This window comes from Bos taurus, chromosome 4, assembly GCF_002263795.3.
Source record: "Bos taurus isolate L1 Dominette 01449 registration number 42190680 breed Hereford chromosome 4, ARS-UCD2.0, whole genome shotgun sequence".
NCBI classification, from domain to species: Eukaryota; Metazoa; Chordata; class Mammalia; order Artiodactyla; family Bovidae; genus Bos; species Bos taurus.
The window spans coordinates 48799550-48815092 of NC_037331.1; the positions used below are offsets into that span (position 1 = coordinate 48799550).

Genomic DNA, 15543 nt, shown 5'->3' on the forward strand with positions numbered 1-15543 from the left:
AGGCAATTCTAATGTACTACTGAAACAGAACCACAGCTTCATTCCAATGAGTCTATCACCAGGCTTCTCTTGCCTTACATGGAAAGAATAAACCCCAAATCGTCAAAGCAAGTTATTAAATTATGAATGAAGAGAAATACCATACTAAATGTCATACCAGAAACTGCAGCGAGATTGCCTGTCTCACCAAAACCTCCTAATTTACAGAGAGGGAGGGTTTTCAACATAAAAACACAAGGCAGAAGGTGAGGGTGGGATGATTTGAGAGAATAGCATTGGAACATGTATATTACCATATGTGAAATAGATCACCAGTCCAAGTTCAATGCATGAAACAGGGCACTCAAAGCCAGTGTACTGGGACAACCCAGAGGGAGGTGGGAGAGGGGTTCGGGATGGGGGACACATGTACACCCGTGGCTGATTCATGTGAATGTATTGCAAAAACCACCACAATATTGTAAAGTAATTAGCCTCCAGTTGAAATAAATAATTAATTAAAAAAAAAAACACACAAGGCAAACAAATTATGAAAGGAAACCTGAAGATGATCACTTACCACAATGAGTTCAATTGGGATGGGCACTGGAAGCTTGGCTTTGTAGCGCTGATTTATTTCTTTAACCACAAATACCACCACCAGGATAACCAAGGATGTCACAAGGTCTGCAATATTAGTCTTCTCTATTTGTGAGAATACGGACTCTAGGACCTGAAAGTATAAAAATTAAAAAACCCAAGTGCTATATTAATGTGTAATTTGGATACAACACTTAATTCCAAACACATAAAAATAAACGTAAGACATGAAAGGACTGACAGATGGATAGCAATTGCCTGTTCTGCTCATGTTAAACCCTAGTAACTGTAGAGACTAGCATGGAAATACGTGAAGAGTAAGTTAGCATAGCATTGTCATCACACTGGTTTATCGATGCTCTTCATCTAGTGTCAAATTTTCTGGGATGCGTTTCACATTTTTATAACTGGTCTCTTCTACTCTTAGGTGTCATTGCCATCATTTTTGTTTGTTTCTTGTTTTTACTATTGGAGGAAAATTGCTTTACAATGCTGTGTTAGTTTCTCCTGTACAACGAAGTGAATTCATTTCATAATCAATACTATATTGCTCTGTCCAGGGAATCACCTTTCACCTCTGATAGTTTTTCTTAGCATGTTTCCCCTTAATTCCTGGCTTTTTTTTTTTAAGGTTCAGACCCCTTATATTTCTTCATTGACTCTCTCTGTCCCTTTGGAAAATAGTTTCCTGGCTAGCTGTGCACTGTTTACAGTCTTAATTCCCAAGGCCAGTTGGATTTCCATATCTATGGGATCTGGACAGCTCAAGCAGGCCCAGACTAGATCCCAAATGACTCCCAAAAGATTCCACTTCTGGAATAGCTCTGAATGGGAGTGAGAGAGGTCTGGTTCCAACTTGGAGCAAGTTTTGTCTCAGACTCCCAAACACTGTCTTGATAGAAGCACTAACAAGCCCCAAAGTCAGGAAAGAGAAGGAAATAACAAAGAACAGAGAGGGAAGAATTTAAGCAGAGACTTAAAAAAGAAAAAAATAGAAAAGATCAATGGAACTAAAAGCTTGCTTTTTGAAAAGATAAACAGAGGAGACAAACCTTTAGCTAGACTCACAAAAGAAAAAAAAAAAGTGAGGACTTAAATACATAAATTCAGAGGCGCTAAGAACACTGTTTGTTCTAAAGTACATCCTCCAGAGGAGAGAAGAACCACTGTTCTGTTTACATATTGGCCAATTTCCTTTTGCTTTATAAATAAGGATACATAAGAGTCAGAAGAATTTCAATTCTAAAAAAACAAGACCTGCTTTTTTAGAAATAGGGATGCAGTGCCATCCAATTAGCACATTTCTTTCAACATAAGATTTTGAGAAAGATTTTAAAATGTGCGCCATCATTTTTTTTCTTTTAAAATATACCGAAGAGTCAAATCTAAAAGAAGTGATACTTAATTTCTGTTGTTTACATCAGCTGCATGGGAGTTGTGAAAGATTTTCAGTGTTGTTCTCTTTGCCACTAATTTTTTCTTCATGTGAATACATTTCACAGCCTGTTGATTTCCTGGAAGTTGTTAAGTAAGCCCCACAGCAAAGGCACAAAAGGAAAGTTCTCTGGGAAACACGATCGTGAATTTCATGTATTCCTTATCTTTGAAGCAAAAAAAATACTCACTTTAAAAAGTGAAAATGGATCGGTGTGTGCCGGGACTGTCAGCTGAAACATAAATTTGAGCTGGGAAACCAAAACATGAATAGCGGCAGCGGTGGTGAAGCCACTGATAAGGGACTCAGATAGATAAATCACCACGAAGCCCAGCCGTAGAACCCCCATCAGCAACTGCAAAGAGACGGCAGAGCCTTGTTAGTGTAGATTCACAATACACCTCGACAATCTGAAAGATCAGCCACTGAAATGGTTCAAACTGTGGAGATTCAGCCTCCACTCTTGGGTCTGGAAGAAAAGTGTCTCAGCCTCCTGGAACACCTTCCATTAAGGTACCTCCTTCTGCTTCCCTCCTCCCCACCCCCACCCCAAATGTTACATGGTGTTCAAACAGCACATCATTTCAGTATACCTCCAAGAACTAGCATGTTTCTTTTCTTCCCTCTTTTGAAGGCAAGGTATTCTCAGGAGACTCACCCCATAAACTTTTCATAGCAGAATTTTATCTAACATCAGTCTTCATAACTTTTTCCCGGGGAATTGTCAGTTACCTTTTTTTGGTTGCTGTTGCATGCATGGGCAAGCATCCATTCAGATTCCCTCAAACAAGTTGGTCGACTTTTGTTGGAAAATACATAACTGTTTATGACATCAAAACTGCTTGATTTTAACTGAGGGCAAAACTGATTCATTCCCCCAAAGCATTAGGATTTTGCAATAATAAGGTAAATGGATATAGAAAGTTGGCCTGACTCTCCACTCCTGTCACCAGAATGCAACCTAAGCTGTGAGTTTGCAAAAGCACTAGAATCGGAGATGCACTCAGACTCCATCATTGAACTGACATGTCACTATGTCTTGGTTTGAATTGACTTTTTTTTAACGCTTTTGTCTTTAGGCAACACCTTGAGGAGTTTGACATTATCACTATCTAACATCTTGAGGACAGGAGAAAGCAATGGCAACCCACTCCAGTACTCTTTGCCTGGAAAATCCCATGGATGGAGGAGCCTGGTAGGCTGTAGTCCATGGGGTCACGAAGAGTTGGACACTTACTGAGTGACTTCACTTTCACTTTTCACTTTCATGCATTGGAGAAGGAAATGGCAACCCACTCCAGTGTTCTTGCCTGGAGAATCCCAGGGACGGCGGAGCGTGGTGGGCTGCCATCTGTGGGGTCGCACAGAGTCGGACACGACTGAAGCGACTTAGCAGCATGGTGGTAGGGGTGTGGCTTGGGAGTAAGTCTTTAAGCCCCTCTCTAATCTATGTGGACTATAGAATTCTCCAGTCAACGATATTGGAGTGCGTAGCCATTCTCTTCTCCAGGGTATCTTCCCATCCCAGGGATCGAACCTGGTTATCCTACATTGCAGGCAGATTCTTTACCATCTGGGGCTTTCCTGGTGGCTCAGATGGTAAGCTTCAGGGCTTCCCTGGTGGCTGAAATGATAAAGAATCTGCCTGCAATGTGGGAGACCCGGGTTTGATCCCTGGGCCAGGACGATCCCCTACAGAAGGAAATGGCAAGCCACTCCAGTATTTTTGCCTAGAGAATTCCATGGACAGAGTCCATAGGGTCACAAAGAGTTGGACATGACCGAGCAACTAACACTTTCACTTTCAATAAGAAATTGGGCTTCCCAGTTGACTCAGTGGTAAAGAACTTGCCTGCCAATGCAGGAGCCACCAGTTCTATCCCTGGGTTGGGAAGATCCCTTGGAGTAGGAAATGGCAACCCCCTCCAGTATTCTTGCTGTGATAGTCCCATGGAAGAGCCTGGCGGCCTATAGTCCATGGGGTGGCAAAGAGTCAGAAACAAGTGAAGTGACTGAGCACACACACACAATGTGAAATGAGAAAAAATTTCCTAGCTGCCAGTTTCTCTATTACTTGCATACAGTTCTGTTTAGTAAGAACTGGGAGTGTATCAATTCCCAGGTATTTTATTGAATTCAGCATTTACTTGTCATCACATGTGCCTCCAAGTTCTCATTTTTCCTACTTTCCAGACCCACATTCACTCCTCTTTGCAAAGTGGATCTGTCCCTCTTCTTATGGTTGCCATGAGTGACTCTTCTTAAATTATTTCCAGTGGGCCACTGAAGGAGGCACAACAGGAAGAGTTGGGAGGGGTGGCAAGAAGTAGAAAAACCAGAAAGATGTGTACCAGTCAGGACACATAGACTGGGGAGGGTAGATTATGTGACAAAATGCTCACCTGGATGATTCCAGAAAGAATTGTAACTGTTGCAGCCACTATCACTTTCTGCTCATCTATTGATGAATCGTTAGTCATTGAGCTATTAGCAAATGTTGAATCAGCTGCACTGTCTGTTGGGGTTAGTCTCACAACTACTGCTCCCACCATCATACTCAGAACTGGAAATGGACCTAATAAGACAGGGTGAATTGTAGTCATTATGCTTCCCCATAGCACAGTTGTCTTTCAACCAAAATGTAGCATGTAGAAAGATTACCATCTGGAGTTCTGGGCTCCTTCCCAAGCCCCAGTTCTAATTTGTAATTACAAGAAATTATGACTCCTCTTCTGGATGTTGCACAATATGGAATTGATACAATTCATGACTGGGGCTTCCCAGGTGGCGCCAGTGGTAAAGAGACCGCCTGCCAGTGCAGGAGACATAAGCGACTGTAGGTTTGATCCCTGGGTTGGGAAGATCCCCTGGAGGAGGGCACGGCAACCCACTCCAGTATTCTTGCCTGGAGAATCCCATGGACAGAGGAGCCTGGCAGGCTACAGTCCATAGGTTTGCAAAGAGTCGGACACAATTGAATCAACTTAGCACGCATATACAATGCATGGATAACATCATTCATAAAGAAAAAGCAATGAGCATTAATTAGCCCAGTAATTCACTTACCCACAGATATGTGTCTGGAAGTGCCCAAGAAAAAGTAGATGATGACCGGGAAAAAGGCTGCATATAGCCCGTAGCCTGGGGGGATGGTGACTAGCAGAGCAAATGCTAAACCTGTAAATATACAAGCATCAGTGTTTTTATTTCATGCAAAGGGATCATAGAAGTTTTTATTAGGGTCTTCTAGTTATTTAAGATTGCACCTTAAAACTTGTTTTATTAACTCAAATGTATCAAAGATGTAAATGTAAGAGCTAAAGCTATAAAACTATTGCAAGAAAACTTAGGTATAAACCTTTGTGTCCTTGAATTAAGCAAGGGTTTCTTAGTGACATCTATAGCATAAGTGGCCAAATTTAAAACACATAAACTGGACTCCATCAAAATGTAAAAATGGGTACTTCAAAGATACTATGAAAAAGGGAAATGACATCCCTCAGAAAGGGAGAGATTACCTGCAAATCATATGTTGGATAAAGGTCTATTATCCAGAATGTGTAAGCAACCATTGCAACTCAAAAATAAAAGACACATAACCTAATTTTAAAATATACAAAAGATTTAAATTAGACATTTCTCCAAAGATATACAAATGGCCAGTAAGCACATGAAAAGATACGCAACATCATTAGTCATTAGAAGAATGCAAATCAAAACCACAGTGAGACACCATTTCATACTCAGTAGGATAGCTAAAGTAACAAAGGCAGACAGTAACAAGTGTTCACAAGGATGTGGAGGAATTTGAATCTTCACCATTGCTAATGAATTATTATATGACACAGCAATTATACTCCTAGGTATATACCCAAGAGGATTAAAACATACATTCACACAAAAACTTGTGTGCAAGTGTTCATAATAGTATCAGTGTTATTCATAAAAGCCACAGGGTGGAGACAACCCAATGTCCATCAACTCATGAACGCACAAACAAAATGTAGTATATCTACAGAGTAGGATCTTATTCATCCATAAAAGTGCATGAAGGACTTGTACATCATGGGAGAAACTTGCAAACATTATGCTAAGTGAAAGAAACAAGACACAGAAGATTGATATGTTCTATGATTCTGTTTGCATGAAATGTCCAGAATAGATAACTCCAGTGAGACAGAAAGTTGTTGCCAAGGGGCTGGGTGGAGGGAGGATGGGAAGTGATTTGCAAGAGATTTGGGGGTATGCATATGGTGAGAATGTCTCAGAATTATTTAGCCATGATAGTTGCAGAACCTTAGTTGCACAATATTTTGTAAATATCCAAAACAAACAAACAAACCCAATACTGAATTTACACGTTAAAAGGATGAATTTTGTGATATATAAATTACATCTCAAAAAAAGTTACCTTGCAGTACAGCCACCAGCCCTGTGCTGATTCCAGAAACAATGTCACTGAGGAGCCATTCCTTTATGCGATATGCTGGCAACCAAGATGCTATGGGGAAGGAGGAGAAGGCAATTTTCTTGGCCCTTTGTGCAGAACAGCTGAAACAATGAAAACCACAGGTCAGTTAATTAATATCCAATTTTAAGTTTAGTACCTATTGTAGATGGAAATTTGTTGAAGATGATATCATTTCACTAATCTTCCCACTAATATTCACCTCTTTACACGTACTAGCTGCCCTGACTACCACCAAAGGATTTTTTTTTAAAGAACAATATTTCTTTTCTTTAGCCACAATAGAACTTATTTGTCATCCTCAGCTTGACTTGTACAACACTTGACAGAAAATTTTCCTCTGTCCTCATCTATCAGTTTTCTGATATGGAAAGATTGTGTCGAGAGCTGAGATAGTGTTCATTTCAGAGACTACCTTTCTAGCCCTGGAGTAGGAGGTTTGGAAATCAAAGACTGACTCTGGAGACTGGGCTAGAAAGAAGAACTTGGAAGCTTAAAAATTTCAGAGAAAGTGCTTCATTTACTCCTAATACCAGTACTTTAGAAAAATATCTTACCGGCACAACTTTTTGAGATGATCCAGAAGCGTCTTATGATGTCTTTGTTTCTTCTTATGGTCTTCCCCAAAAGCATTTGCAGAATACACTGGCCTGGCCACAACATACTGATTCCCAATGGGCTCGATCATTTTGCCCTCTCTGAGGGTTGTAGTAAGTGGAAGACCTTTGAAACTATGTGGCAAACCCTTCTTGCCTTTAGCAGGTTAAAATGCCTGAAACCAAACAGAGCTTGCTTCTTAAATAACTCAGAGATAATGTGATGCAATTTACAGATGAGTGAGCTCTGAACTGAATGTTACCACCTTTTGAGATCAAAAGAGGCTGGATTAAGGGACCTAGACTGTGTTTTGTGACAATGATATCTCTTTTTACTGCAATGAGCTGGACATGGATTCATTGGGTAAGTAAACAAGGGTTTTGATTGATTGATTTTTAAAAGATTGCCAAAGAACAATAGGAAGTGACTCAGTTTACTAACCAGTCAGTGCATTTTTGATTTGTAAAGCGAGATCTCAAGAAAAGAATTTACTCAATTTTTTTTTTTTTCAGTAAAGTTTCCAAAGTTATGGCATTGTGGATATTGGGACAGATAAGATTTAAATCAAAGTCTATTCATTGCTGCTAACTCGAGCCAAGGCTATTTCATTTTATCCATCAGAATTTTTGTAATATCTTTTGAAATGCTTTTAATCTGAAATTCAAGGCATATTGCCCATTTATTTTCTTATCATTTCTGCCCCAACCTCTGGCTTGACCTCTAGCATTTGAGTCCCTGTGAACTTTGTTATGACTGTGAGACCCTTTTCGCTATTCTTTCTTTATGTGGACCATTTTAAAAATCTTTATTGCATGGGGAACACGTGTATACCTGTGGTGGATTCATGGAGATATATGGCAAAACCAATACAATATTGTAAAGTTAAAAAATAAAATAAAATAAATAAATAATTTTTAAAAAGTATTTAATGCTGTAAATATTCCTTTAAACATTTAACTGCAAAAATAAATAAATAAATAAAAATCTTTATTGAATTTGTTACAGTATTCCTTCTGTTTTATGTTTTGATTTTTTGGCTGCAAGGCATGTGAGCTCTTAGTTTCCTGACCAGGGATTAAACCCATGCCCTGGCATTGGAAGTCGAAGTCTTAACCACTGGACAGCCAAGTTCTGTTCAGTTCAGTCACTCAGTTGTGTCCAACTCTTTGCGACCCGGTAGACTGCAGCAAGGAAGTCCTATAAATAAATTTTTCCTCTCTTTTCTTTTTTGGCTGCCCCACGAGGCATGTGGGATCTTTGCTCCTCAACCAGGGATTGAACCAACACCTACTATGGGGGAAGCTCCAAGTCTTAACCACTGGGTGGCCAGGAATGTCCCCAATCTAGCCAACCTTAGAATGAAGATGACTCAGGTACTGTGCATTCTATTTATGGCAGATGCTGCCATGGACAAAAAAAAAAAAAAAGCCACCGTTTTGTTGCTTTACTCATATTTTCCAGCAGGTTTTGATGGAAACACATTAGTTCTTTTCCTTAGTCATTTTATTTTTTTTCTCCTTCCTTTTGCTGTTATGTGTTTTGTCTCTGTTACATTATGGTCTAATCTTTTTTACTAGTGACAAGGATGGCAGATATGATTACATCTCCATCTCCATGAAGCTGCCTTCCCTGAGGAGGACCATGTCTGGCTCTTTTGTGGGTCAAAGGCTCAGACTACAAAGGGAGTGCTTGAGGGCAAGAGTCAGGGTTGCTTAAGAAATCTTTACAGAATTTAGAGAGCTTGAGGGCCACAATTCCGATCTTGTGGTTCTTCCCTAGGCCGCCATCACTGCTCCCGAAAGCAGCTGCCTTATAGTCCACATGTAACCAACCATCTGAGCCACTGAATCATCCACTTCTTTGGTGTCTCTGCTGAAAAAAGCTCCTGACACTCATAAATTAATGTCATTCCCCAGTCCATCATTTCTGGGATTCTTGAGAATGACCTAATTTAGTTAGGAATTCAAAAGTGATTTTTCTTAATTTAAAAACAAAACAACTTGAACATGTTACCTTTACCTCGGAAATTCTTGGAAAACTTTTTTTTCTTGGTGCTTAGAGTAACAATTTCAGTTTCAAATATGACACCCATATTAATGTATAACCTTTTCATTTCTGTTTTATCTTCATGCCTCAGATTTTTCTCTGGGTTCGTTAAGGGGTCAGTGGTTTTGGGGGATTGAAATTCATTCTCAGGCACTTTTCCTCCTAATGATTTTTGAACTTTAAATCTCAATTGTATACATTTCCACTCTTATCTCCTTTCCTATGATGTGTTCTTTTTAATTTTTTGGCTTTTATTTCATACCGATTACATACACAGACACACATACACATATATACATATACCTACATTCTTTGGTCCTGTGACTTAGGCATACAAGTTTGTCTTTCTCTGCGTTCCCTGCCACCAACCCCCTGCCCCAAGCACAAATTTAGTCCTGGGATTATTTTATAGAGTTCAGTTTTTTCCAATTTAACCATTTTGATTTATTAATAACACTTTGATATTTATAGGAATTAGGGAGAGTCGTGTACATTACCCATTCCCCTCCAACCCCCCAAACTCCACCCATCCACAACGGGCTGTGCAAAACTGTCACCACCGGGCTTCCGGCTACCTGGGCACCTCCATTCTGCCTGCCCCACTCCTCTGAAAAGTGTCCATCGCCCTAACCTTTGCATATCTCAGCATTTATACATTTATCCATTCAGTGTTCTATTCTTTCAGCGTCTGCCCTTCCTGTGGGAAACTAATTTGAACCAAGATGCGCATAAGTGATGCTAGTATTTTTCTTCAATTGGTGGTCATTTGAATCCAGGAGGCAAGCAGGTATGCTGAATATTTCCTGGCCTCTCCCCAGTCACGGTAGATACCTCCACCACCCTTGCACAAAGTTGGCTGTCACTGACTCCACCCTGAGCCAGATTTCAAAATACCGCTGTGCCAGTCAGCGGAAAACCAGAAGTAAGTCAGCCTTATTTCATGAATTGGTCTTTGGACAATGGGAAATACAGCCATGTCTTGAAGATAGCTACACCTCGGGGAGAGGTGGGAGAACAAGCAGAATAATGGGTCCAGGGAACACTTTCAGAGGGACCCCAATCCACAGCCAAAGAGGAACCAGTGCACCAGAACTAATGAGCCTGCAATCTGGAGCCTCTGCAGCTACTGATCCTAAGCCACAGCTGCTACAGACTGCATGCCCCAGAGCCTGTGCTGTGCAACAAAAAGAAGCCACGGCAATGAGAAGCTCTTGCCCCCCAACTAGAGAGTAGCTCCCCATTCACCTCGACTAGAGAGAGCCTACACACAGCAGTGAGGGCCTAGCACAGGCAAAAAGAATAAATATTATTATTTTTGTTAAAAAGGTGATGGGGCTGGAAAGAGGATCCTGAGGGTGTGGGGCAGTATCTCTAAACAGTCCCAAAGCAAATGGCTATAGAAAAATATTTTGGATGTTTTTTCTGCTAAAATAATATGGATGATGCACACAACTCTAGTTCAGTGGGCAAGAATGTAAGAACATCCTGTATTGCTTAGTCAAGAAGTTTGCTTACGTACCTGCTTTACAGCGGTCTTATAACACCTTCTAGGAACTTAGTTCAGTTTTCATCTTAGTTCAGGCACTAAACATTATTTTTATTATTGACAGCTCTTTTTATTGGCAATCATTATTATCAGTCTTACTGCTGAGAAACTAAGTCAAGCCTAATGCAGTCAGGAGGTGCAGCCGAAAAGAGTGAGAATTTGGCAGCTAAGTAGACCTGCCTTCACATCATTACTTGGCCATAGTTTGAGTTGCTCTGGGCAAGTGCGTCAATCCTTAGTTTTTCTCATGGTGAAAAGGGATGTCATTACCTTCCTTGTAGGGGCATTGTAAGGGCTTCCCAGACAGCTCAGTGGTAAAGAATCAGCCTGCCAAGGTGGGAGATGTGGGTTTGATCCCTGGGTGGGGAAGATTCCCTGGAGAAGGAAATGGCAACCCACTCCAGTATTCTTGCCTGGGAAATGCCATGGACAGAGGAGCCTGGTGGGCTACATTCCATGGGGTTGTAAAAGAGTCAGACAGTACTTAGCGACTAAACAACAACAAAGGGCCATTGTGAAGACTGAAATTAGGGTATATAAGGAGAGCCTTCTTAGCTTTAATTGCATAGGTAATAATTTCAGGACTGAGTTTAATATTGACCAGTAGACTGTACATGACACAGTCAGCTGGTACCTGTCTGAAAATATTAGTGCTACCATCTTTTCTATGACTTCATATTTATTCTAAACTTCTCCAGAATTGACAGTTTTCCATTCTCACCCATTTATTTCAACGTAATGTTAAAGTGTCTAGCTATCTAAGCTTCCTAGCATATACAAGGCCCTGTATATTTTGGTTCTGGCCTATCTCACAAGTTTCTTCACTCCTCCTTCATAATTACAGAAATTTCTTAACAAACAAATGATATTTAACATCGCCCCCGTTCCTTTGCATGCACTTTTTCCTTTACCCGTGTTTTTCTCCTCCAACACCTGGTAAATTCCAATTCATCCTTTAAAATACTTGGCTGTCAATGACCAATGGTTTGTTCCTTCAACAAGCATTTATTATTCTATTGTTTTTTAGGAAAACTTCCTAACATAACTGTGTAAGATATGATGGTGCTGTAGAGCCTTCATGGAATCCTCTAAAAAGAGCTAATCATTTCCTTTTGTACACACCTGGTAGGCATTTCTGTCCCAGAGGATACTGAATTGTCATTATTTGTTTATAAGTTTCTCTTGCCAATAAGACTCAGTTCCTCAAGGACAAAGCCCAAACGTAATCATTTCTTTCCTTTTTGCAGAGTACCTGTAAAGTAGTCATTACTCAGGAAGATTTTTTGAGATAAATTGAACTATAAACAAAAGATATAGAAATGATGTGGTTCTAAATTCCAAAGTTTACTTCCATAGAAGGAGTGTCCAATGTGAGTGATACAGATAACAAATTGTAAGAAGAAGGGATGTGAATGTGGGTTGGCACTGAGAAAGATTTTATCTAGGAATTGTGTTAGACCTTAAAGAACAGATAAGTTTGAAAGAGATAAGAAAGCAATGGGGGATTAAGACATCATGTTCAAAGGCTAGTGAGACAAATACTGAAACAGAGGATTTTGTTGGACAAAAGGATGAACTGTTATGAAAAACGTTAAGTGTTAAGTTGTTAAGAAGGCATCTCAGACCCATGAAGCTGACAAAATTAAAGAGAATCCCTTGACTTTCTCTAAGGCTTTGCGTTTTTCTAAGCACTTTCACTTTTCTCCCTTGAGCAGAGAAGGTAGAAATTATTATCGTTAACTTACAGATCAAGAAATTGAGATCAGAGAAGATAGAAGACTTTGCCAAGTTTCACAGCTAAGCAAGTGACAGGGCTAGGACAAGAAGCCAGGTCTTGTGAACGATTCTTTCCAGTATGTACTCTTCTCTGCCTTTTGATGTAGGGGCACCCATGAGCCCTGAATCCCTGAGAGACAAGGGGACAGAGTTCCAGATGAGACACATACACACAGTGCTCTTGTCCTTGTGCAGAAGAGCCCCTCTGCCACGCTCCTGCTCTCAATATCACATACACAAAATGTGAGCCCGGGTAGCCTGGAGTTCAATCTCATTCAAGTGAACCTGATTATTCTCCCCTTTACTACCCAATAAAGTGAAACAGAGGCTGGAGGAAGGCTCTTTTCTTCTTGTTTGGAGAACCAAGGACCTCCATCATGGAGAGAAGCTGAACCAGGTTATTACTTATTTATTCAGGAATTTAAAAACATCCATTCTGATTTTGTGGATTTTGTTCCTTAGTCAAATATAAGCTGTTTAGTAGACATTGAGACATTTGTTCATTTACTTATATACTTATTCATTTATCAAGATGGAGGAGGCAAGATATGTGTTAACCCACTGTAAAACTAACCCACTCTAAAACTACTTTTGTCTGAAATCAAATATTTGCTTCCTCATTTCTCAGTAGAAATGATCTTTATGTGGCCAACTTTCATTACACTGTTTTTCTGAATGACAAATTTTCTTTGGAAAAGAAAATTATTTAATCCAGAAATTTAATAAGTTATTTCCCATGCTCACATTTAGGAGAATGTGTGTAATCTTCTGACATTTTAGAGAATGAAATGAATTTTTTGTTAGGGCTGGTAATCCATAGGAAAAATACTGCTGCACAATATAGTATTAATCATGGCATATGACACTCTGCTGCTTTCCAGTGGCAATTTTTTTCTCTCTCTCTTCCTTTTTACTATCTGTCCTACTTGTTTCTATTCCCTTTTTGCACGCCCCCCTCCACTCCCAATGGAGAAGGAAATGGCAACCCACTCCAGTATTCTTGCCTGGAGAATCCTAAGGATGGAGGAGCCTGGTGGGCTGCCGTCTATGGGGTTGCACAGAGTCAGACACGACTAAAGTGACTTAGCAGCAGCAGCAGCAGCTCCACTCCCATTTTCCCTTCTTGGACTATCTGGGGAGTTTGGCACTTAAATCCCTCACTTCTGGACCAAAAGACTTTTCTCAACACCTTCTAATAGATCATCCTATCTCCTGGAAAAGCCTTTCCTAAAAACCTGCTTTATTTGCTAAACTTCAGAATAGATGGTCTACTCATAAAATCAGATTTGGGTGTAGAATAAAAGGAATATGGGAATAATGAATACAAAACCCTGCTATCATTGAAAGGGCTATTTTAAGTCCTAAAAATGCATACAGACGTTTACTCAAATGTCATATCAAAATCTACTCAAATGTTTACATCACATTGCTATGGCTCCAGACTAACATTTTAAGCCTATTGTTAGGTATAATTTTTTTTTTTTAGTTCTACCAGTTTATTGCTACCAACCCATCTACCTCCACCCTCCTCATACCTGCGTACTCAGTCATGTAACCCCATGGACTGCAGACCACCAGGCTCCTCTGTCCACGGAATTTTTCAGGCAAGAATACTGGAGTGGGTTGCTACTTCCTTATCCATAGCCTATTGTTAGGTATGATTTAAAATATTCCTGATCATGGAACAAACTCAAGAATGCCACCTTAACTTTTGAATATGTTTCAGTCAGAAAATATACCATTTGCAAGAAACAGAAAACCAATTTGAGTAAAAAATCATAAATGTATTTCCTACCTGATACACAGTCATTGAGGCTGTTCAGCAATGTTGAAATATAGCCCAGTTCTAAGAGGCAGTGTCCATCCACTTAGTTTTATAGGTTCTGCATGCATCCATATGTGTATTGATGACTATATATAGGTTATGTAAGGCAGTGGGGAAATCACCTTTCTGTCGTCTTTAATACTTAACTTCCATTAACTTTTACAACAATGGAAAGACTCCAGTGTCTTGACCTTTGAGACTCTGATCAGCAGATGGGATGATTACAACAGCTTCCTCAAGTTCCTCGTGAGATTATACCTCTCATTGCACTTGTATGTGTGTGTGTGCATTACATTGGTTTGCAGAGATTTGCACAGCAGATGTGTATGTAGAAGTTAAGAAAAAAAAAATCTCAGTGAGGGTTGTCTTCCTGACACTTTTCCTAGCAGTTTGGATGGGAGTTCAGAGGTATTACTTCTTGGCTGGGTCACTCCATGGAATGCTCATGAGCTGCAAGAGAGTGGTGTACAGGCTAACTTGTGTGATAAAGGCCCTTGTTAGGAAGCTCTCCTAACTCCAGGCAACAGGCCTCTGTTTTGGCTCTAACATATGTCCGGCCCATTGCTCCTACTAAAAGCAGCAAACCCTATGTTGCTGAACCCAGTGGGTATTTTGAATCCTCATCTTACTCAACCTTTTAGCATTTGATTGTGCTGACTACTCTTCCAAGGAATTCTCTCTTTTTAAAATGTTAATTCTTTTCAAGCCACCTGTCTCCATTTTTCACCTGATACGTCTTTGCCAACACCACCTTTACCCAACTCCTTGCTTGGCATTCCCTTCTGTCCTAGACTCCCTTTTCTTCTTGTTACCAGTTTGAGTCCTTGGACTCTGGAATCAATAGAAACTGATAACAGACAAGGTGAGAAATTCAGGCAAGCTTTGTTGGGATTGGTGCTGCTGCACGAGGGAGTGAGAACAAGTAACGGGTTCCTTTGTTTGCTCCCTGAGGGGGGTGGGCTGGTTCCTTAAATGGGGTGAAGGTAGGGGTGAGTTGATACATCTGGGTCAGACCAGAGGGCTGGCTTAGGTGGTCTGCCCACCCCGTTGGTGGTGCTATTGCAGGAATCATGCATAATAGTACCCTGCTTTCATTCCCAGCACCTTGGAAGTGGCAGTTGGTTTGTGGCCTTTCTTTGTATCTTATTGTTCATAATTTGCCCCAACTGTGCTTGTGTGTACTTCTTTTTAGTTCCTTACAGTTTCTTTGTATTCTGCCACTCTAGGAGACATTTGTTCAGGTGCAAGCACAAGCTCTCTGTAGAGTTCCA

At 40.3% G+C, this 15543-nt stretch overlaps 1 protein-coding gene across 1 annotated transcript in view; it reads right to left on the reverse strand.

Moving 5' to 3' along the window:
- Positions 1-14338, reverse strand: part of SLC26A3 (solute carrier family 26 member 3) — a 33576-nt gene extending 19238 nt beyond the window's left edge. Inside the window, 7 exon segments of the mRNA NM_001083676.1 lie at positions 560-712; positions 2205-2369; positions 4417-4589; positions 5081-5191; positions 6426-6565; positions 7040-7254; positions 14243-14338. Of these exon segments, the coding sequence (NP_001077145.1) occupies positions 560-712; positions 2205-2369; positions 4417-4589; positions 5081-5191; positions 6426-6565; positions 7040-7170 (873 nt within the window). The 5' untranslated portion in view covers positions 7171-7254; positions 14243-14338.
- Positions 14339-15543: the final 1205 nt, after the last annotated feature.